General features: G+C 37.3%; 1 protein-coding gene and 2 long non-coding RNA genes across 3 annotated transcripts in view; 1 reads left to right on the plus strand and 2 right to left on the minus strand.

Annotated features, from left to right (window-relative positions):
- The window catches only part of LOC145692958 (calpain-5-like), a 125,433-nt gene that overhangs the window by 24,334 nt on the left and 76,924 nt on the right, over positions 1–24,175 (plus strand). The window contains exon 2 of the mRNA XM_081768553.1: positions 15,899–16,090. Coding sequence (XP_081624679.1) covers positions 15,899–16,090 — 192 coding nt within the window. The remainder of the gene's footprint in view (positions 1–15,898; positions 16,091–24,175) is intronic.
- The window catches only part of LOC145692960 (uncharacterized), a 43,314-nt gene that overhangs the window by 11,620 nt on the left and 7,519 nt on the right, over positions 1–24,175 (minus strand). The window contains exon 2 of the long non-coding RNA XR_014132671.1: positions 15,926–16,074. This is a non-coding gene — a long non-coding RNA (uncharacterized LOC145692960). The remainder of the gene's footprint in view (positions 1–15,925; positions 16,075–24,175) is intronic.
- On the minus strand, positions 18–14,364 carry LOC145691757 (uncharacterized). Its single transcript, XR_014132534.1, has 3 exons — positions 13,956–14,364; positions 4,875–5,013; positions 18–167 (listed from the first exon to the last, which is right to left on the minus strand). It is a non-coding gene; the product is annotated as an uncharacterized LOC145691757 (long non-coding RNA).

The raw sequence follows: 24,175 nt of genomic DNA on the forward strand, positions 1-24,175 counted from the left end.
AATAATTTGCGGAGCAGTATATTTATTAAGGTTACATATTTGTACAAAAGAATGTAAATACAATCGGGTCTGTCTTCAGAAAGGACGTGCTTTTAGCCACAAATTACACTGCTTCTTTTCGCTGTCTTTCATGCAGAATCCTGGTTTTGTTTTGATACATGAAATACCTGAAACAAAAATCCAAAAATATTTAAAATGTTACATTTTAAAATATTTAACATTTTTTAGATTAAATGGACAAAATCTGTTCGGTCAGGTATGGACTTTTGGGTTTCTGGTAGAAAAATGATGAATTAAAAAAAGTGTTTGTTGATGCTGAACAACTGGAAATGTATTACTATGCAAAAGTAAGTGGGTACCCACTGGCGTTCGAGGTACCATGGGGTACCTAATATGTCTGCATTTTTAGATATGTGGAAATATATGTCTCTAAAATGTAAAGAACTGATATCTGTTTAGTACAGAAAACCGCAACTCGGTAAGCCTTATGGATACCGAGGTATGGGAAAATAAAGGACAACACCATAGAAGTGTGAGTTTTGCGTACTAGATTGTGCAGTTTCGAAAACGTAATTACTGAGGGCTATCAACAACCTCAAAAGTAGTTTCAATTCAATACACTACACACACGTCCTTATGGGGGTTTTCGGGTACTATGGCATTCGCAGACCTCCCATTTCTAAACATTCTAAAATATATCTTAATAAACTTATAAAGAACGTTACAGGTGTGTGTTTACCGAAACCGCAAGTCGGTATGTTTAACAGTTACCGAAATATGGTGAAATAAATAGGAACACCATAGGTATGTGGGGCTTCCATACTTGACAGTAGTTTAGAAAATTAATGAAAATATGACTAATGGCTATCAAGATATTGTCAAATAAAGGGAGGACCCACACAGTTATGGGGTTTTCGTGTTAGGTGGTGAAATTTCCGAAATCGATCATGAAATCTGAATAAGCACCAGTAGCAATTTCATCCTAAAGTAACTGGGTATTTCCATGGGGTTTTAGAACATCATGGGTCTAAAAAGATTAAGTTTTAAAAGCTTTGGAAAATATAATTTGACATTTGTAAAGAGTATTAGAAAAGAGAATAGAGTTACCCAAAACTTCCAGCCAGTACATCTTACAGCTAGAGAGACACCGTGAAATAAAAGAGTATTAGATCTTGAAATTTCATAAAACAACTTTTGATCTTAATAAAAGTTAAATAAGATGGTACTTATATGGGTTAAGTGAGTACCTCACACTCGTCAGGGCAATTCCGATCGAAAGATTAATTCAGCTCGAAGTTTTCTTCGGGTAAATCCAAGCGTGATAATTCCTAGCGTACAAAAAGAATGAAAATTCTTTGTCAATATCTAATATAGCAACCGAGATATAAGTAATTATGTATTTTACGAGGTCGTAAAAATGGAGACCCACATGGATTTGTACTGTTGAGTCTTTGCTGTAAGAAGAAGAAATTTCAGAAAACTACCGTATACACCTTAATAGACAATTAAATGGGTGGAGGCACGGTGGCTTAGTGGTAGAGTGCGTACCTTTGGTGTATTGGGTCCCTGGTTTGATCCGTGTCCAAGTCAGTTTGTAGTCGACATTGTATTCGTGGGTATTCTCGGTGTACTCCTTTCCTCCCACCTTTACACTCCATCAATTCTATCATCAACATTCACTTGCCTTAATTTCATTTTAAAATTAAATGGGCAGTTAAGTGTGATCGTATCTCTGTGGATTAAGAGAATACTCCAGTGTAGTTTCTGCAAAACATACTAGGTACACACCCCACCACTAAGTTACTGTGTCCTCACTGATTTAATTGCATATTAAGGTATATACAGTAGGTTTTTGAATTTCTTTCTTATAGCAAAGACCCAGAAGTACAAATCCTTAAAGATCTCTATTTTTACGTCATAAAATAAATGACTCGTTATATTTTGGTTACTATATTAGATATTCACAGGGAATTTTCACTCTTTTACACAGCTCGATGAACCTTTGGAACTGCCTGAAGAAAACCTAGAACTAATCTTTCCATCGAAATTGTACTGAGGTACTTACTTAACCCATAGAAATACCATCTTATTTAATTTTGTTGGGACCAATAATTTTTCCGAAGTTTCAACATCTCATACTCTTTTATTTCACGGTGTTTCTCTATATGTTAGATGTACTAGCTGCAAGTTTTAGGTAAATACATATTTCTAATACTCTTTACAAATGTCAAGTTATATTTTCAAAAGCTTTTAAAATTTAATCTTGGTAGACTGTAAGATGTTCTAACACCCCATGGAAATATCTAATTACTTGAAGATGGAATTGCTACTGGTGTTTATTAACTTTCCATGACCGGTTTCGGAAATTTTATCATCTAATACGAAAATCCCATACCTGTATTGGTCCTCTCTTTATTTGACAATATCTTGATAGCCGTTAGTCATATTTGAATTCATTTTCCAAATTGTACCTTCAAGTATGCAAGCCCCACATACATATCGTGTCGCTCTTTATTTTCCCATGTCTCGGTATCCGTAAGGCTTACCGAGTTGCAGTTTTCGGTAAACAAATATCAGTTCTTTACATTTTAGACACATGTATTTCCATATATCTAAAATGCAGAAATTAGGTACCGCATAGTACCCCTCTAACCCATTGGGGTACCCACTTACTTTTGCATACCAGGGTAAAAACACCAGTGGTCGTTACTTTAAGGTTGAAAACATACTCTTTTGTCTCTTCTGTGAGCACCGTGAATCGGTCGGAGCTGTACCATAGTTGGAAAGAGACACTGATCCTTCCTATATATGACCATGTAGTCAGAATTCAAAATCGAATAGCCGTTGAAGGAAAAACAATATTTTAAAATCCCTTGTATTGCACCGGTAGTAGTCATCTCAAAATCGAAATGTTCCAGTGGTAGTTAGGGTTTTGTACCAGTGTTCGTCACTCAAATAACTTGACATAATTTATTCAGAAACGCACTGTTTATCAGTTTAAAATTAAGAATAGAGTATAAAGTACTAATCTTAATAACTGTGCATCACTTTTGGCACTCAAGAAAGAAAATAAAAAAGTTTTTACATACTTTTTAAAGCAATTTCAGTAAGAAAAATGTTAACTGAATTCAAAAGTTAACTGTATATTATTTTAACGTTAAGAGTACAATATTAATTACTATGTTTAATAACTATAGTGACTTTAAGCACTCAAGAATGAAAATAAACATGTTTGTACATACATTTTTAATACAATTTGAGAAACAAAATAAGTTAACCGAATTCAAAACTTAATTATATATCACCTTAAGATTAAGAATGGACAATAAAATACTGAGGTTAATAATAATGCATTAGTGAAGAATGAAAACAAAAATGTTTTTAACTACCTATATTGTATTTACATGTTGTTATTTCTCATTAACATGCTTTTTGATAACGCACGATATGGGCTAGGGGTACGCACGAGAAATGATTTGAGACTGTCACCTCTCGCAAGGGTGTCGCGAAAGTTGTCTCGTCTCGAAAACTGTATCTGTTTCTATTGGAAGAGCTATGTCTCGTCTCGAATTTCGTAACAAAAATTCGTTACACATGCAGTTTTTTGTAAAAAGTGAAATGTATAAATACAGGAGAGAAAACATTGCAGACAAACATTATGTTAGTATATTGAACATACTTTTTTGTATGTGGTGCAAAATATCTTCATCTATGGGGTTACTTTGCACCAAAGTTTATATGAAATGAAATCTTTGAGTTTTACGTTCCACGATTTTGCCGGGTATGCTAAAGGAGACTATAATCATGAGAATGAATGAAATAGTAGAATGAAAACTGTGAGAGAAAACGGGAAAACCCCGAGAAAACCACACACAGTGTTTGTCCAACACAAAGCCCATTTGGCACGTGCTGGGATCGATCCAGGAACTCCACGCAGGAGAGGTGAACGCTCCATCACTGAGCTACCACGTCCCCAAAAACACAACCTCAGAATATACTTCATATAGAGTAGAAATGAAATGAAATCTTTGAGTTTTACGTCCCACGATTATGCCGGTTAGGCTAAAGGAGACGGTGATGATGAGTAATGAATGAAATGGTGGAATGAAGAAAGTGGGAGGAAACGGGACAACCCCGAGAAAACCCACGCACACGGTGTTTGTCCACCACAAAGTTCACTTGGCGGGGATTGGGATCGAACCCAGGACCCCAAGCACCAGAGGTGAACGCTCCACCACTGAGCTACCGCGACCCCTCATATAGAGTAGAAGTAACAAGATGTAAAAAAAAAAAAAAAAAAAAAAAAGGCCCGTCTGGAGGACATGTAAGCTAAACACCAATACAATTGTTACAGATTTATTTACTTGCACTGTTTAGGCTGAACATCGCAACACCAATATCATTATGTCACATCCTTTCAAAAGTATGCTAACTGCAACGTAGACCTGCTTTGCTTCGTAATGTCCAAATAGTTGATTACTGTGCTCGAAAGCAGGCAAGTAGCATACAAATTTATGATGTTGAAGGCGTTATTTTTCACAGCTATGGAGAAAAGACATGAAAACGAAAAATAAAAATAAATCTTTGTTTTACTTCCTACGGTTATGCTATGTATGCTGACAGTCACAAATGAGTATTGAAAATTGATGATCTTGGAATACGATTTGGTGGAATAATGAGGGGGGGGGGAAATAGACATTGATTAAATATAAAATTGAAAAGAAATAAGGGCCTGACGCTCAAATATTTATCTATCTGGCAGCCATCTTGATCCCTCTAAAATATCATGAAGTACTTGATTGATTCTAAACCCAATAATAGTAATAGTAATTATAACAATAAACACAGAATATACCTAGATATACTTTACGCACCTTGAAGTGTAGAAATTAATGATTGCAATCCTCAGCATTCCAATAGTTCTTTGGTTTCTCCAAATGAAGATTCGGACATCGGTTTTCTTCTCAAGCAATAATGGGGTACAATAATCAGTTGCAGTCCAAAGCCAAGTCACTAAGTTAAGCATGAATATAAAAGATTTTGTGTTAAATATTTCAATGTAAATTTCATGAAATAGAATTTATTAGTTAGTTACATACAAACTCTTACGCATGTAAGTCAGAATCTACTTGTAATAACTTGTAAATTTAAACAAACTAAATTATATCTACAGTTATAGGGACATCAAACATATATTCCATAAGATATATAGGGTGTCTCAAAAGTCCCCTGACATTAAGTAACTCGATTATTATCAGAGTTACAACAAAATGTAATTGGGAAACCGTCTCCAAATATGATGTTTCCAATGTAAGTTGAAGGAATTTTCAAAATCGGATGAGCCGTTTGGCTGTACACTCTTTATGCGTCCAATGTTAAATGAAAATGCAACGTTGCCATTTACCTGGACCCACAACATAAGTGAATGAAGTTACTGATTTTTACGCTAACATGTCGATGGCTAGCCCCCATTTCAAACAGTAACTTCATTCACATATGTTGTGGGTCCAGGTAAATGGTAACATTGCATTTTCATTCCACATTGGGCGCATAAAGAGTACAGCCCAAACGGCTCCTCCGATTTAAAAAGTGTTCACTTTAGAATGAAAACAACATATTTAGAAATGGTTTTTCCTCTTACGTTTTGTTGTAACGTCAGAGGACTTTCGAAACACCCTGTATACATCATACGAAGTTCCTTTCTAAATTCTACACGGGTGTAGTTTAATTGAATGTGAGATGGGTGATACACATTAGGCCGTTTGGAAATACTCTCACAGACGGCCGCCATTTTGGATTAAATTTGTTTATTATAAACTGGTGGGTAATGTGATATATATATGGCCACAGGCTAGAATTTTCTCAGTATGTCAAATATGCAATCAGATTCCATGGAGCTTAATTTGGTGAAAAGTTATTGCCAATTGAACGTTGTATTTACCTCTTTCTTCTAGATGTAGAACCATACCGTTAGCACGTGAGGAATGCATCGAAATATTCAAACTGTGGAGCGGGAGGAGTGCCTGTACAGTGGTTACCGATTGCAAACAGAATCATCCACAATGTGACTGTGTTACATGTTGCAGTGTCACAGTAATTAACTAAATTTGAGGAGACGGGCACATTCGTGAACATACGTCGTAGCGGACGATCGTAGAGAGCTACAGATGAAGCAACGCCTACGGCAGTGCTGACTTCTTTCTCGATGTGGCCCCAGAGGAGCACACGTCATTTATTAATGCAAAGTGGGTTGAGTCATAGGGTCTGCGCGTGTATAAGTGCATCCGTACAAGGTGCAAATGAAGCAACATCTCCACGAGAACGATGTTGATCGCCAAGTGCAGTGAGTAATTATGGTTAACATTTTTATGCAAATACTCTTTTCAGATGAAGCTGACCTCTACGTAAATGGGAAGGTTAATAGGCAGAACATGCACAATTGGTCACCTGACAACCCCGCGTGCAAGACCCCTCCAACATGACCAGCGCAAAGAAAATTAATTATGTTGTTGGCAGACAAATGAGGAATACGTCTAATCAGTCACTTTTTCATTCCATAAAATTAACTGCGGAATAATACCTCACGCTCGTTCGTACAGGGATAGATATTGCGAGCTGCGATGCCCGAGGATGGTACATTCTCGCAGTTTTTTCAACACCATGGCGCTTTCTTCATTATGGATTCGTATTGCGTCACTACTTGAACAATTTTCTAGAACATGGGTTGATCGACGAGAGGCAGTTGAATGGCTGCTCGATCACCGGACCTAACGCTGTTCAATTTCTAGCTAAGTGGAAAAGTTAAGGCTATGGTTTGTGCAGTAAATATTCATAATTTTTATCATCTAGAACAAAGTATCGCCATCGTCTGTGCACAAATTTGACCCTATATCCTACTTTGTGTCCACAGCAATTGGAAGAAGCTTCTGCAAATGTTTATTGCTCAGTAGGAACATGTAGAACATATACTATAACCAGGGGTAAAAGTGGACCTGAAAAGGTGGGGGGACGGTAGGTAGCGGCATCACTCCACGCCGTTCCTCCTGCCTATCTCTGCCCATTGTACCATTTTAGGATCTGGGGGACGTCCTACATATTTTTCGAGGTGGGGAACTGCGTCCCCCGCGCTCCCCCTAGCTTTTACCCCTGACTATAACAGGGAAATGTGTTCGAAGTGGGAAAAATCAGAGGCGGTGTGTTTTATTACGATTTTGACTCGACATATCGGCTATCTAAATGTTCAAATGCAGTGAGGTGTGAAGCCTACAAGATTGCATTTCTATTTACATAATGTCTGAAAACCACTGGAAAGCTTCTTTTAGTTACGGAGAAAAAACGGAGACTGATCCATCCATCGTGAACAACTTTCTGGAAAAAAATAAATAAAAATAGCCCTTACCTTGTATCAGAGAATTATACACGAAAGTGCTCAAAAACCGACTTTCAATATTAACAATTTCCAGCGGGAAAACTCCTGGACCACACACTCGAATGAGGGGTATTTCAAACTCCCGTAAGATCTGCCCCCACAGCAATCCCCTAAATCCGCCCATGCTCAAAATACGACGCTTATAAGAATTCAGACAAGACGACACATACATACATACGAAAGAAACAATTCAATACGGCACATCAAAATATAAACTAGATGAACTTCTTTGAAAACACCTCATTTTACAAACAAAAGGTAGAAAAAGGTAAAAATGTCAGTATTGTCAACTTAGAATCTACATAAGAAATAAAATCTTTTTATGTGCAAAGCTATTCGTCAATACGTATAAAAAAGGGATTTATTAATGGTATTTAGCATTTATTCTTCCGTGAAGGTTTATCTTGATCACTAAAAAACCAGAAACGGTATGTCTCTATCACTGGAAAAAAAAAAAGAAGGGTATGACATACCACTACATATAGTCTCACTTGGTTCACTGCCAATAACATTTCACCAGAATAAGTTACATGATATCTGATTGCATATTTGACATCCTCAGAACATTTTAGTGCATGGCCATGTATCACACTACCCACTTATCGTCCGTATTACAATTTCGAATCTAAGATGGCGACCGTCCGCGTGATGTAATCCGAAAGTATCCCTCTGGGCCTAATGTGTATCTCTTATCTCGCAATCAATGTAACTACATCCCTGTAGTTTTCAGAAAGGATGACAAGGGACTTCTGATGCATCCTGTATATAATAGTTGTATCAATAATGACGGGTATACCGGCTAGGCTAAAGGAGACGCTGATGATGATATAATGAATGAAATGGTGGAATGAAGAAAGTGGGAGGAAACGGGAGAACCCCGAGAAAACCCACTCACACGGTGTTTGTCCACCACAAAGTTTACTTGGCGCGAGCTGGGATCAAACCAAAGACCCCAAACACCAGAGGTGAACGCTCTACCACTGAGCCATCGAGGCCCGACAGGAATATTTGTTGAAGTCTACTGTCTTCTTCAGTACCAAGGTTACACAAAAATGAGCCTATGGTTTTGATGGAATTCGAACCAACATTATATGTATACTCTCTCAGCGAGAATCAAAGCTGGCACCAAGTTTACATATGCGCGCGCATTGTATTTTACTTATATAGCTCACAGAGCTATGGGCGAGCAAGCAAGGCACGTGCCCCGGGCGTGTGGTTGGAGGGGCTACTAAAAGAGAGGTTATATATTAGTACTTTTCCATTTTGGTGTTTAATACTTTTCATCAGAGTGCGAAATCATGAAATCAAAGTGGGGGAGACTGAAGGACTGAAGAGAGCGAGAGAGAGGGAAAAAAAAAGCTGCGCAGTCTTACACTTCAAAGAATTGTAGTGAAATGAGGTCAGAATTCAAGATGACATTCGGATGCTTGGCACGAAGAAAAACATTGCAAGCAATTTTGAAAAAAAAAAAAAAAAAGAAAGAAAAAAAACTTAAATAATGTGATATATTTTGTAGGCTTTGGATATGTATGTTTTAGTTGGCATCAACAATTATTGGTGTGTTTTGTCACAATTGACAGTTTAGCGAGAGACTAGGCTAACTGACAATTTTAACTTTCTGAAAGAAAAGGAAACAAATGAAAACAGCACGTTTCAAAGGATACGACTGATATTCATAGTTTGGTTTAGTATACAACAGGGGTGGATCCAGGATGGACTACTGGGGGGCGGTGGGTTGTAATGCCACTACTTACAAGATAGAGCTACTTTTAAGAGATTCAACTCTGGGTGGGTTTTATTTTATATTAAAATACACAATGTTTCCTCTTCTTGGGGGAGATAGACCCTCCCTGGATCCGCCCCTGTCTCAGGACAAGCCACACAGACAAGTGGTTGAGGCAAAGGTCAATTAATGACATTAGTATGCTGTTCCGTCAAAATCTCAATCTTGACCTGGATGTAAGTTAGCCTGGTCTCTCACTGAACCCCTCAATTGAATGTTTAATATGTAAATTAGGCACTTCTACATCACAAACAGTAAATATAACCTACCTTATTCTACGTTTTTAAATGCATTTCTACAACTGATTGTAACTTTAAAGGTTCTCGTGAAGATTAGCTGGCGGAGGTTACCTAACATAGCCATGAGTTATCAAATTAACAGTTGTGCTTCGTGGGTGATGATAATGATCCTGAGGTTAGATGTTAAATTGGACTCGAGAGCGGAACAAGGGCTGATCTTATTCGTGTCTCAGACGGGGGGCATGGAATGGAACGAATATGAAAATAAGGTTGCTGTAATAGTTTTTCATAGGGTTTGTAAGATTTTCGAAACACTTGGCATTTTTTTTTTATCAAGACTTGACATTTTTTAAAGATAAAAATCAAGACTTGGCAATTTCAAGTTTCATCCCCCTCCCAATCTTGTAATGCTCGCTACGCCGCTGTAAGCAATGCATATTTTCGACAATATTCGTTGTTCATCTGTTTCCGCTGGGTTCCAACGTGGTGAGCTGCATATGGGACTTTTAATAGTGTTATTATAATGAGAAAGAATTGTAAATTATGTTGATGTTCCTAAAAGAGGGAAATTGAAAGAGAAATTAAATTAAAAATAAATAAGGGAGAGAAAAGTAATTACTTGAAAATAAAAATAAAGTCTTTGAGTTTAATGTCCCAGGATTATGCTGTTAGGCTAAGGGAGTCGGTGATTAAAGCAAGTTAATGATTATGGAATATTTGGTGAAATGAGAAAGTGGGAGGAAACCAAGTCCCCGAGAAAACCTACGAGCACGTATATGAAAATGAAGTAAAACATACACTGGACTATGCTTTCTTTGTCTAGCAGAGTCATAGTTTGGAATCGAAAATGTGTTTTGAATCCTTGTATTTAGAGATTAAGAGTGTAAGTAACGAAATCACTTAATACATCCATTAAGATTTCGGAAAGCGAAATCTAAATTTAGGTAAGCTAACTCCATGTACTAACTGCTTGCATCCGCTTCGTACATTGTTCGAAGGGTCACGAAGCAAATCACCTCATTTAGTCTACACATACCTAGTACTAGCGTTAATTACCTGCTTCGTTGGGTGAAAATAAGAAAACCAGTAATACATGTATGTTACGTTAGTCAGTCACTTTTTTTACTATTACGAAACGCTCTCTCATATCGGTTATTTTCGATCATTTGTAAGATCCGTCTCCCCTCTTTCCCTCCCCAAGTTGCTTGGCTGAATTTTGATTTAAATAGTATCGGAAGTGTCACTGTCCATTTCTGCGCCCCCGAAAACAATGGATTTAGATTAGGATCAGTTCACTTAACTTAGTAAGCCTACAGCTTTGGCGCGGCTCGACTTGTTGGAAAGCAATCCAAAATCTAAACAAATATATCGATGTCATTGGGGTTTACTAAAGTGTGTCGTAAGTCAAGAAGATTGAGAATCACTGCCTCGATTATTCACTTCAATTAATCATCAAACTCCTTTAACCTGAAGTATATAATCATGGAATGTTCAATTAAAATTATAATTTTATGGCATCTAGAAAATGCACATATCGTACATTACGTTACATTACCATTCAATCGCAATAGGTTATTACAGACATGTGGTTGGCTTGAAGCTTAGCGTCCTATTCAGCGCCAAGACTGTGTACTACCTACACCTACAGCATAATATGGAATCCTACTCGCATGATCTTCGATCAAGATTTGAATCAACGGGAGGATGAAGATTTTCCCTCTCGTCAAGTAATTTCCCCAACTCGCCAAAGAATTTCTCCCTTGCCGGGAAAATATGTTCCCTCATTTCATATTTTACATATTATATACTATATATTATATCTTGCATCACTGAGAAATAAAAGGCTTGGATTGTATATCTGAAAAGTCGCCCCCTCCCCGCAGGCACGTAGCCACGATTTCGCAATACGGGAGGTCTGTGACGAAATACTGTGGTTATCACACCAGGGGTTCGATCAATCTAAACTATTTTACTGACAACATATCCATATTGATTTGTTAGGACAATAAAATGAGGATATGTTAGTAAGTATTTTAATTAAAGAATTATGAAGAAATCTTGCGTAAAAGAATAGAAAAAAGTATTGACAAAGACATAGTCTTCCAAGGTCATTCGAACTCGGTTCTTCTCGTCTTCTTTCTATTTCTCTTATCTTAGTTCAATGCCGTCAAGGATAGCAACGAGATCTCTTTCTGGAGTAAAGACATCCTATAAAATGGATTAGTGTTGCCGCGAAATTCAAAATGGTTCATATTATTGGTAATTCTGGGCATTGCTTAAGTTCTGACAGGCTATCTGAAAGAACCGGTTTATCGATCGTCATTTGTAGTCCATAGGGTTACTGGCGCAAGTCCCGGGGGGATGAGGACATGTCCCCTCCAATCTTAGAACTGGGGGGGGGACTTTCCCCTCAATAATCCGATTTGAAATGCGTTTTTTGGAGAGAAATGTGATGATTTGTGTCCGATTGCCACAAAGGAAAGTAAGATGAAATTGATGTCCCCACCCCAGAATAAGCCTTAAATCTGCCCACCTCAGAATTTTGAAGACAACTCTGCTCCCCTGATCCTCCGCAGCATTGTTTTTCAACTTCATACAGTAAACCCACGTTAACACGAATATCAAGGGACTGAAAAATCAGGAGTTCGTGTTAAAAGAATTCGTGTTAACCGGGGACACAAATTTTATTATTCGAATACATTTTCTCCATACATACACACTACAGTATACAGACTATACATACCACTACAGTATATTATGTATGTCATAGAACACACTAGAGATGGTATCGAGACGAGACTGAGTAGTCTCGGTCTCGTCTCGGTTCCAAATTCGTGACGAGACCAAGACTATTCTCTGTCTTGATACCATCTACAGAATTGTATCGAGACGAGACTGAGAGTTTCGGTCTCGTCTCGATTTCGGAAAGCACTCCTCGGTCTCAAATTCGAGTTAAAATCGAGATCGAGACTAGTGTAGGTCTCGGTACCATCCTCTGAAAAGTGAAAACACTACAGTAAGTTTATTAGCCTATCTTCGAAGATTTAAAAAAAAAAAAAAAAAAAAAAAAAAAAAGCTTCCACGCAGAAAATCCAGGTCAAGTTATAAAATTGATAACTTCGCTAGCAGGGTGAGTACCGCTTGTAACGGAAAGGTATTTATGATTGCTGTCACCAGTTTGGAGTTACAGGGGAGAGAAGATGTTTTGTCTCGAGCTGTCGCCAGGTCGTCTGCCAAGCACCTGCATGTTCAGCGCTTGACAGAGGACAGAATCAACACCTCATAAGAGGAAAGATATCTGTTTCTGGTTTTTCTCTTATTTACAAGGCAATTTTCGTCTGTATAAATACTGTATGACAAAAACTGATCTGGAGTGAAATCTGAAATAAGAAAAATGATGTTTAAAAAAATCAAAGGATTGGAAGTTCGTGTTAAATCAAAACCTTTACTGACTCAAGGGACTAAAAATTAGTTCGTAATTCGTGCTAACCGAAATTCGTGTTAACCGATAAAACTTCCTATAAGATAACGTACAGCGATGCCGGGACCGAAATTTTGTTCGTCCTAACCGAGTGTTCGGCTTAAGCGAGTTCGTGTTAACGAGGTTATACTGTAATTTGAACATCCTTAAAAAAATTATGAGAACTGTCTTACCCGTCCCTCCCAATGTTGAAGACAGATTTGCGCCGCTGCATACGGTTAACATGGAGCTAGATGGAATTCGGAATGTTCCGTTATAATAATATCCAATTTCAACTTGATCCGCCCCCCCCCTCCCGTTTCCTCCACACAAAGCTCCTCGTAAGAAAGAGTAACCAAAACGCTTATTGTAGCTTTATATTTTTGAGGCTGATTCATCTGTTTCTTTCTGTTTCATCTTTCCTTAATATTTTTCATTTCTGGATCCGAAGGGGGGGGGGTCTGGACCCACCCCTTGGCTACGTGCCTGCTTCCCGTAAAAAGCTTCATTCGAACCCTGAATCAAACAACTCCATCTGTAAAGCAGTGCTGAGTTGATTTTAATATCCTTTTCTGCAACGAGGCTGTATGAGACGTGGACTTACTGATTAACATGGACTCCGAACCACTCCCGCCGGGAATCGAACGCGGGTTTCCCACACCAAAGGCGCGTACGCTAACCGCTTAGCCATGAAGGAGCTCATATCTATAGCAGTGTAAGCAACAACAACAACAACAAAAAGAAACACACATACATACTAGAACAACAACAACAACAAAAAGAAACACACATACATATTAGAAGTTTGCGCAATTGGGGATCAAAACATTCTCAATGAAGTATGAGAAATAGTAAACGTCAAAGTGGGCTTCTGCTTATTCTTTACTTCGTTAATACTTAATTCCTTCTAGAAATAGTGAAACAATACTATGAAGACACAGTACTTAAACATAATCGAAAGAATAAGACAAGGAAACAGAGTAATTTCCGACTAATTAAACTAGTCATATATACTATACCTAACTGTTACATTGTATTTCTTACCATATTACGAAAGCGATATAACTTTTTTACCAGCCATAGAAGCTGGACGCAATCCAATACTGCAATTTAGACGCTGTAACGAAAGCTGCAAGTCAAACGTCTGACACTCAACTGTGTAATAGCTGTTTCAAGCGGCCTACAACTTATGACCTTGAAACTATGTGCTAGTAACCAAATTAATGCCAAGGTACGATACAAACACCCCAACTTGCCACAATGACGTCAACACAAGGAAAAAAAGAAAAACATCTAATTTTTGGTTCGAAAATTATGAAACAATAATAATAATAATGTAATTCTCAGGAACTCAAACATTAGTTAACTAGAGAACATGACAAGCAAAACAAAACAAAACAAAACAAAACAAAAAGAATCTTAAACGTGAGCTCTCCCTGACTGCTGTTTTTAAATTTCAGTGAGGCTGTAAAATATGTTTTGTTTTATTGTTAAAAAACAAAAAGAAAAAGAAAAATAAAGAAAGAAAGGAAATAAATTTTGTTGCAAATATCCTAGTAAAAATAGGTTTCCTAGACACAAGTGGCTCCGCGTAGCGTAGTTGCTAACGCTCTCGCCTTCGGTACGAGCGGACCCAGGTTTGATTCCGGTAGGGGCACTCGGTCGAAAAAGTATCAAAAGCTTTTAAGTCCAGACATCCTGAATGAGGCTTTCTTGGGTTTTCCTCATTTCATACCAGGCAAATGCCGGGTATTACCCAACATATAGGTCCCAGGCCGTTTGCTTCCTTCCCTTTCCCCGGATAGTGTGCTCACCGAGGGACGTCATAACTCACATGTGATGGGCTAACAAGGTCATTGATGCCGAAAGCCCAGAAATCTAAATCCTAAATCTTCACTACACAAGAAAATGTTCGCGCTGAAAACGGTTTCTTAGCAATTATGTTAAGCAGTCCTGTAGTAAATCTCCATCAAGTAATAAACCGTCACATATAAAAAGGAAAGAATAAACACATAACATTCATTTTGCGTACCTTGAAATGTAAAAAGTTACAAAACATTAATATTCAAAGATTTCTCAAAATTCAGATTAACCCATTTCTTTCTCCTCAACCATTAACGAGTTACAATAGTAAGAATTGTGGTCATAAATCACATTACTTGTTTAGTACTATATTAAAGCAAGTTATACTAAAGGAATATATAATTAATGGAATATTTAACTAAAGTGATAATTTACTATTGCACTTACCCAGGCTTCTTTCCTTCCGCTCTTCTTTTCCGTTTGTAAACAACCTCGTTTATAAACCAGCTCGCAAGCATACGACAGTTGTTTCATGACGTCATCTATGGTGCAAGAAAGAGGTGTCTATAGGCGGTCAGGACCTCACACACAGATGGACGTATATAACATATAGCTGAAGTATTTAACATACGTATACGTATATAAAATACGGAAGATTGTTAGATATCAGACATCCTGCAGCGACATGATATAACATCCAAGCGCGTTAAAGGCAGTAGCTGTGTAGCATATGGATAAAGTACGCTCCGTACAGATTTCCTTAGTAAACATAACGAATCCTTGTATTTGTACAATATACCGCTGTCCGGATAATGGATTTTTCTCAGTGTAGAATAAATCTGGAGACCTTACAGGCCTTAGCAATACTTATTTTTCTTTATAGAAGAGGATTTCCCCCCTCAGCTATTCGACCGTTGAGTATAGTACTTTGTTATTAGCCAATATTTACGTTTACAACTATTGTATTTACAGTATTCTTCATACAATTACTGCATGAGCCGTGAATAATCTAAATTTGCGTAACCTCTCCGTAATAGATAGACTACTCCTCATTTACGAACAAATAACCATGTTCGTTATTAAAAGATTTCACTGTACTAAGTGAGGTGTCAGGAAATTGCCCCTTGCAGCCCCAAAGCGGGGACGCCACTGTTTTAATATATAAAAAAAATTTTGTTTTACAGGTTTTGGACAGATTCGAACAAACCTACCTGAGCAAACCCAAAAATTTCTTAAAACAAGATTTCCATAAGTTAGTGAAACAACATGCGAAGGAGAAGAAGAACTTTGTGGATCCTTTCTTCCCTCCAGAAGAGAAAAGTCTTGGATTAAGAAGAACATTCAACGGAGGAGATATTGTCTGGAAGAAACCAATTGTAAGTTAAATGTATTTTATCATCTAAATTTTTAAGTATAATATTCTTGAAGAAGAATTAATTTTACCCATTAATTCTATTTACAATTCTATATTTCAACGACTTAAAATTTCACATTTTAGCTTAGGAGTGACTCGTAAATTTTTGAACTTGTAGAGTATGTGTCTTAAAATTAGACATACTAGTGCGTGAGTGGTTTTCTAGTCAGAGGAAGTTCTTACTTTCAATCTGTCAATCTGTGTATTTAATAGTTCATTCTTAAATCATTATTGTAGTATTTTAATGCATTATTCTGTGCGTTCAGGAAAAACGATGCTCCTGCAGCTGCCATGGACGTTACACCCCTGACAATATCTTCCTTGACGAACGCCTTGAAAAAAAAAAAAAAAGACTGGAATTTGCATTAACGGTGTTGACTTCCCGCGCCATCCTTGTTTTATCCTATTGATTTGCATGCAAAATTTCTATTTTCTATTATTTTTCAATTTTCTTTGATATGGACAGCAATTTTAATGGTGTGATTTTACGAATATCTACATAAATGTCCCTTCGTGAAAATTACGAAGAGTGATCAGAAAGTAAGGTTACAGAGCCTGCAGCCAACAGGTAGTACACACATTAGGTTATTTTTCGACATAGCCTCCGTATCGGTTAAGGCACTTGTCGCGTCGTGGGATGAATTTGAAGATTCCCTTGTGGTAAAAATCTTGTCCTTGCGTGTTCAGCCACATTGTCACGAAGTGTTTCACCTCCTCGTCCGAAGCGAAGCGATGGCCTCCTAGGTGCTCCTTCAATTGCGGAACAGTTGAAATGCGCTTGGAGCAAGGTCCGAGCTGTAGGGATGGTGGTGAATAGTGTCCCAGCTGTGTTCAAATCTGTTGATGCCATGCTGGGCCGGCCACTGCGTTTCTCGTCGGTGACGTTTTCTCTACCAGCTGCAAACTTTCGACACCATCCTGCGACATACTAACGAAACATTGCAGTCTCTTCGTAAACCTCCACCAGCTACCGCTGAATTTCAGCTTTTACATGTTTCGCCCACAGAAATCAAATAACTGAGCGAACTTCTTCACAAGACCAGTTTTCCAAACGAGTCGCCATTTGTGTTTACATACAACTAGCGCGTGTAGGTTGCGGGTGACTTAAACTCTACACAGTTGCCAACTTCATGTATTAAAATTACCTCACACTCCCTATTCCTCTATATCAGACGAAACTCCAGAAATATCGTCTTTGTAAGCTTAGTTTCTGATCCTACCTCGTATTTTTTCTATATAACTTCAATATTTAATAATCAATTTTAATATAAGTAATGCTCAATTTATAAATAAAATTCAAATTCATTTTGAAAACAACCAATACACATTTAATTAGAAAAAATCAATAAAGTCACGTAATTCAAATTTTATTTTATTTCAAAGGAGAGAGAGAGAGAGAGAGAGAGAGAAATAATGGCCAATATAAATCAATGAGCTAGAAGCAAAGATAGCGTTCCAGTAGATACTCGAAAACATTAAGGGGTTTACAAGTACAAAATATTATAGCACCGGCGTCTCTGGTGGGGGTGACAGGGGGACGCGTACTCTATGTAAAAAAGGAAATGGAAGAAGGTTGAAATAATTGTATCAAAGAATTAAAGAAAGCAGGAACACATGAATGTTATATTTGTTCTTAAGAAGTAGTATTACCCTGTATGTGCATGAAATTTGTGTTCTGAGAAGGAATTATCTTCTGAATACCGTGGTATGATTGGAGCAAAACAGAAGACGAAAAGATATATTACAATTAATGGATAGCACTAAAGCCAGGGGCGGATCCAGGACCGACTTCTGGGGAAGGGGGCGGTGGGTTGGCATACCGCTACTTTTAAGGGCTCCAAACTTTGGGATGGGTTTTATTCATATATATAAAATAAGAAAGTTTCCTCTTTTTTTGGGGGGGGGGGCGGAGCAATCTCCCTCCTGGATCCGCCCCTGACTAAAGCATATAATTGCTATATCAAGACAAAGATAACGCAATGGTTAAAAGAATGCAAAAGGTGTCAGGTTACAATCCTGAGATGATTGAGCTGAAATTCCACTGAAAAAATATATCTAGAAAGAAAAGCAGGAGTCAAGTTAGATGTTGAATACCTTAAAGATGGGGAAGAAAAAACAGATTTGTTTGAAATATCGAAGAAAAATGTATCAGTTGAGAGAAAGTAGATACCAAAAAAATTAGTTGTGGGAATATTTTGAACCTTGCGGGTAGCACAGCAAAGAAACATGGGTAGAAGAATAAGCTTTACAAAACTAAGGAAGGGAAAACATGGAAACAAAGTTCCACTGAAAAATGTAAAATAATGTGTGTTGCACTGAAAAATGTAAAATAATGTGTATAAAGTTGAACTGGGAATTGAGAAGTGAAATTCAGTAAAGATTGGAACTATACAATGGACGTAAAGGGACCTCGATGTTCTCCATATAGAAATTTCTAAATATGTAGCAAGTGACTGTCCAGTGATGAAAGAATATGATTAATTATACTGGTAAAGGTAAAAATTCTAACCCGCTAACTCAAGTAGTTTCTCAAGATTTAGCTCAAGATTTTGACGGAAACTTAATTGGGGTATGTGAGCATGTTTTGTTCTAGTCATCCCCCTCAATTTTTAAGTGCCAGAGACGCTTATGCATTATAGTGACTGAGTGTGGCAGAGATAGAGAAAGAGGGCATGTGACTAGAAATGAAAAAGTAAGTTGGCTTTTTCGGGATGGAAGTTTTTCTTTTTTTCATTCCTACTCTACATAACCTCTTACATTTTAGCTCCAAAAAGAAGCTGACGTTCTAGTTTATGAATACATTCTAAATGATAACTTTCTTCCATTAAGTTTAGCTACTACATTGTCAGAACAGTTATTGATAACACTAAATTAATTTCCATTAAAACATTGTTTTCTCGTGGAACATTATTCTAACTAATAACTTTTCGAACAATTCGTTTTAAGTAGAAAACCTATTGCGTCCATCAATTTGTCTTTTTTCGCCTTTCTGTCGAGAGATTGGTTATCCTTAATGTTAAAATAATGCGGTAGTTAGTGATCTCTTGCCTGTCAGATGACAATTAACAGATTAATAATTTCCTTTTTCAACAAGCAAGACTTTATTTTACATGAATTAGAGGTTACAATTACAAATTTAGATTATGTTCTCTCGCAGGAGACCATTCGTCCAGCTTAGAGCCTTATATGAATGACAGCAAGTTATGAAAATGAAAAATACAACTTACATTAAGTATGCTGGTATACCACCCATGTTATTGCAGATCTTGGTTGGTTGCTGAGAGATCCATTGGTTGTTCCGAGATGATCCTTGGACCTCTCCCTTACCTTTTTATATTGTATTAGCTTCGTCAGCCAAACCCTGAGGTTCTCCGTAACAGCCTTGTTTGTTCACTTAATTACTTCTTACGCTACGTGACTGCCGGAGAACCTCATTAGTCCACGATAAGTGTGACTGTTTATTCCAAAATTCTTTTGTTATCTAACTTAAGTACATATACATTTTATCACTAGAAAATAATGTCAAAAAATCTTTTTTGATATATTCTTTTTTAAAACCGTTAAGCTAACTTCTTTCTTTTTTTTTTCACTCATATGATAGTTTCATTACAGTCCCCCACTTATGAGGAACTGTTCTTGAACATCACCGTAGTGTGTGTCACTTTTTTTTTTCACCCATAGTTCTGTCCACACTATGTTTATAAACACTGACACTAACTAGTAGTCTATTGGCCTGCACACACTTATACATAAAAAAAACAGTTCACATCTTCTAGTGTTCATGGATCCGGAACACATTGAGACGTAGAGTCCTTGTTGGGGACCTTTATGCTTTGATGAGCCGCTGGGCATGGCTTCTGTTCTTTAAGTCTTTTTGACAACACAGTCGAAGATACACACAAAATTAGGGTTGTAGGTGTGGCGGTGAGGGACAAGTAATGTTGCGACGTAGAGTCCACACTGTCACAATCTTGATGACTCAGGCATGGGAGAGTTCCCGTGGCTTCAAACAGACAGAGAGCGCAGGCAGCGTCTCCAAGGTTGAACACTGGCATGGCTTGCTGCTGGTGGCTCCAGTAGGCCTGACGAATCCAGGCAAGGGAGATTTCCTGGTGGCTCCAGTTGGGCTGACGAACCCAGGCAAGGGAGATTTCCTTCTGGCTCCAATTGGATTGGAACTTCGGCGGTGGAGGTTCCTGGTTCCTGTTGGGCTGACGAACCCAGGCAAGGGAGATTTCCTTCTGGCTTTAATTGTACTGGTGAACACAGGCATGGTTTCATGGTGTACTTCTGGGGGCTCCAGGAGGGTTGACGCATCCAGACGAGGGAGATTTCCTTGTGGCTCCAAGTGGACTGGAACTTTGGCGGTGCAGGTTCCTGGTTCCTTGCTTGTTGAAGGGTGGCAAAGGGATGTTGGGATATGGTAGAGGTGAAAAGGGATTGTTGTATTTTTCATATTATTCTTTATACCAGATTGTATCTATTTGAAATAATTATCATTTTTGAGGTTCAGTAGTGTTATAGTGAGTATTTCAGTGCAAAAGAGAGAATATGTAGTTTGTCTCTTGATTTGTTTTAAATAATATATTTTTTTTTATTATTTATATATTTTTTGAATAGGTAAAAGGGCAGTCTAAGACGGGTCCTCCTCTAAGGAAAATGGTAAAATGGAATACTCAAGATGCGCGTTGTAATTTTGTTGGAGATAAGCTTACGAGCAAATATTAAATTGAGACCGTCGTATCATAAGTCAAAAAATTAAATATTAAATAAATAAAAAAATTCAAATAAATTTTATCAAGTCAATGACTAAAGGAACAGTAAATTCTTAAATCAAATTAAAAGAGTGAAATTAAACGAATGGTTGCAATCTCTTATTGTCATAAAATGACAGTATTTTATTAATGAAACAACTGACTTACAATTGTAGTATAGTGGATATTTTTGTAACAATATAAATTATTTAACAGTGAACATCCAAGAGTGCTGAATTCATAACCAGACATAGTATGTCAGATTAATTGTATAACAGATCATTATAATTTTTACTCAATGCTTAACCAAACGGAAATAAGCTAAATATTTAAGTATTTAAACTTTGCCTGTCACATTCAGAGACCTCCTAATATCATGTCACATGCAAAATAGACAGTTAAAGTTCTCTGTAGTCATACTTTACCTCATTGCATATTTCGCTTGGTTTTGACCAGACAATGGTCTCTCTTGCGGTATTTGTAATTTCGTATAGATCATTCCATTGCGATACTGGATGCAGGACCCAGAATGTAGAATGCAGAATGCTTTTTTCAGTTGCAAACTTGGTCATTTTATATGGACTATTGTCCTTGTTTGCCTTAATTATTTTTTCTTTTAACTTTGCCAAAAGCCAACATAAAAATTTACAAAATCTTAGGAAAGTCCTAATTACATTTCCTGACAAAATATTGTTGTTATCTAATGATGTAAAAATAAGTATTTTTGAATTTTAATTTACCCTGAGGTTTGCTTTCATCTTTTTCGTGATTTGCTTTTTTTCTTTACTATAGAAAGCGAGTGCTTACGTTCTCGCAGACCCTTTACAGACCTTTTTATTAGGCAGTTAAATATGACCACATTTTCCATGTTCCACGAAAGATTGAGCGTATACGATTAAGAGTTGAATGCAATTTAGAGATTACATACGACATTAAAGCAATGTTCTATTCAACAGCGTTATTTTAAATTTTGTTTGGGGGAGGGAAGACCTCGATGTGAGGAGATTTTAACGTTTTTCATTAAAATTTATATATAAATATCAAGCTTGGAGGCAATTGTCCTCCCTGAAGCTCCAAATTTCTTCCCTGACTCTATTTCCATTCAATATTGCTTCGAAGAAAACAAATAAAATGCAGTAGTGCTAGTTTTCCTACATATTATTATTATTATTATTATTATTATTATTATTATTATTATTATTATTATTATTATTATTATTAAAACTCATGAAAAGTAATATTTGTATGCTCAGAACATGAAAATATAATAGTATCATAGTTTTAACACAAAGAAAATAAATTCATAATAACAACATGATAGAGTGCATACTAGTGCACGTAATTTCTGTGAATCAAATGTTATTGTTTCACTTCGGAGATAGTAAAGTATATTCTATTTATATATAAAATCTATGGAATTATCTGAATGAATAATTGAATGAAGAACTATTAACAAATGAGCAACGAAAATTACTTTTTTGATATTCAATCGTGTATACGGAGTCCATGTCAAAATAGCGCTGGAAGGTCTGGTCATAATTAGATAAATTGACAATAGGGATTGCAAGGTTATCAGTTGATATTGCTGAGTGTACCGTGTAGCATCCCTTAAAATTTTCATGAATTGGCGAATGAATATAAAAATGCTTAATGTCTGAATGTAATGGTATATGCAGTTTGAGCATGCCTACTCCTTGCGCCGGGATTATTTGCGTTTTGGCAGTGTGGAAAACAAATGTTTGTTTGCGGGAGAACTTGCTTGTAATATTTGTTAGTAGATGAACCTGTTCGTTACTGTTGGGAGGAGGGGTGTTTTTTTTTTTTTTTTTTTTTTTTTACCAAAATGTTCTAATGTTAAAGTTCTAGTGTTATAATCTAAGTGTGCCAGATGTTCTTTCAAGAATTGATTACCCAAAATGATGGGAAAGGAACGTAAGGGCGTTATGCGAAAAAGTATTGAAAAATTGTAACCCTGTATATTTACCGTTAATGTCATCGCATGGGTGAGGGTAAGAGGTAACCCAGATATGCCATTTAGTACTGTAGTTAGTGGGAAAGGCTTTACCTGAGGGGGTACTAAATGGCTGGGGAGTAAATTTAATTCTGCGCCTGTATCTAATATTAGAGAGTGTGTTTTCCCTGAGATTTTCCCTTGTATGTACGTTAACTTACGCTGAAAGATTAGAGGTACTTGTAATGCGCATTTTTTTGGTAAATGTTGTTTGGGGTTCGTTTCTAACTCTAGCTGTTGCAATGTGTTTGTAGCAGCAATTTGTGAAGTGGTATTAATTATATCATGTGATACAATATGAGTATCTAGATTGACAGGGGGTGGAGCGGCTATGTCCCCCCTTAAGTTTCCCCGTTTTTTGAACTAGTGTCCGTGGAAGGTAAGGAAGGCAGAGGAGTGGTAGCATAATGTTGACTAGGGACTTCAGATGGGGGGGGGAGTAATTGGGATAAAAATAGGGTGAGGGGTAGTACCCAGGGAAAGGATGTGGGTAGAGTGGAGGGTACATCGATGCAAAATTGGTTGATGCGGAAAAACCCCTTGATTGGTTATTGGAATTTCTAGAGAAAGGCCGTTGTTTTTTCTTAAAGTGTTTTTGCTGTTTTGATTGGTTCGTGGGCTGCGATTTAGAATTTTGAGGGTTGCTCTGACAGGCACAAATTTTGTCCTCAGACTTCTTAGTTGCGTCGTCTGACTTTTGATCACAGGCGCACTGCCTGTGCTTATTAGAACAACAATGATGATCTGTGGCCGTATTTTTAGACTGCTGGTTGTCGCTATTTCTACTGGGGGATTGATGAAAGTACGCCCGTTTTGACCTGCGAAAATTGTCCGAACAACAGCTATAATTCAGATATGAGGAGCGGTTAAATGAGCTAGCGTGTGCATCCTCCGTAAATGCCACAGTGTGCTGTACTGGCTGGGCATTCAGATGGGTATTTACTTGGAGTTGGAGGGCATCTAGGCGAATAATGATATTTTGCAGTGAATCACTCGCCGCCTGGGAAATACTGTGGGAAGGTTGGGGTATATTGGAAACAGCAGGCAGGCTTGCCAACCGTCTTTGCGCTAATCGATCGGCGTGTTCCCTAGTAGATGCTAGAGTAATTAACTCTTCAAAGTTGTGAATTGTTTTTTGTGAAAATTCAACTAGGCTATATGATGTGGCAGCATTCCTGTAATAGCATCTAATAAAAATTCATTAAAGCTAGGCGGGTTTTCCATTTGGGTAGACAAATATTTTTTGGCGTATAAATAATGTAAGAGAGATTCCGAGGGTTCC

This window comes from Thermobia domestica, chromosome 8 (assembly GCF_964235325.1).
Source record: "Thermobia domestica chromosome 8, izTheDome1.hap1.1, whole genome shotgun sequence".
Lineage (NCBI taxonomy): Eukaryota > Metazoa > Arthropoda > Insecta > Zygentoma > Lepismatidae > Thermobia > Thermobia domestica.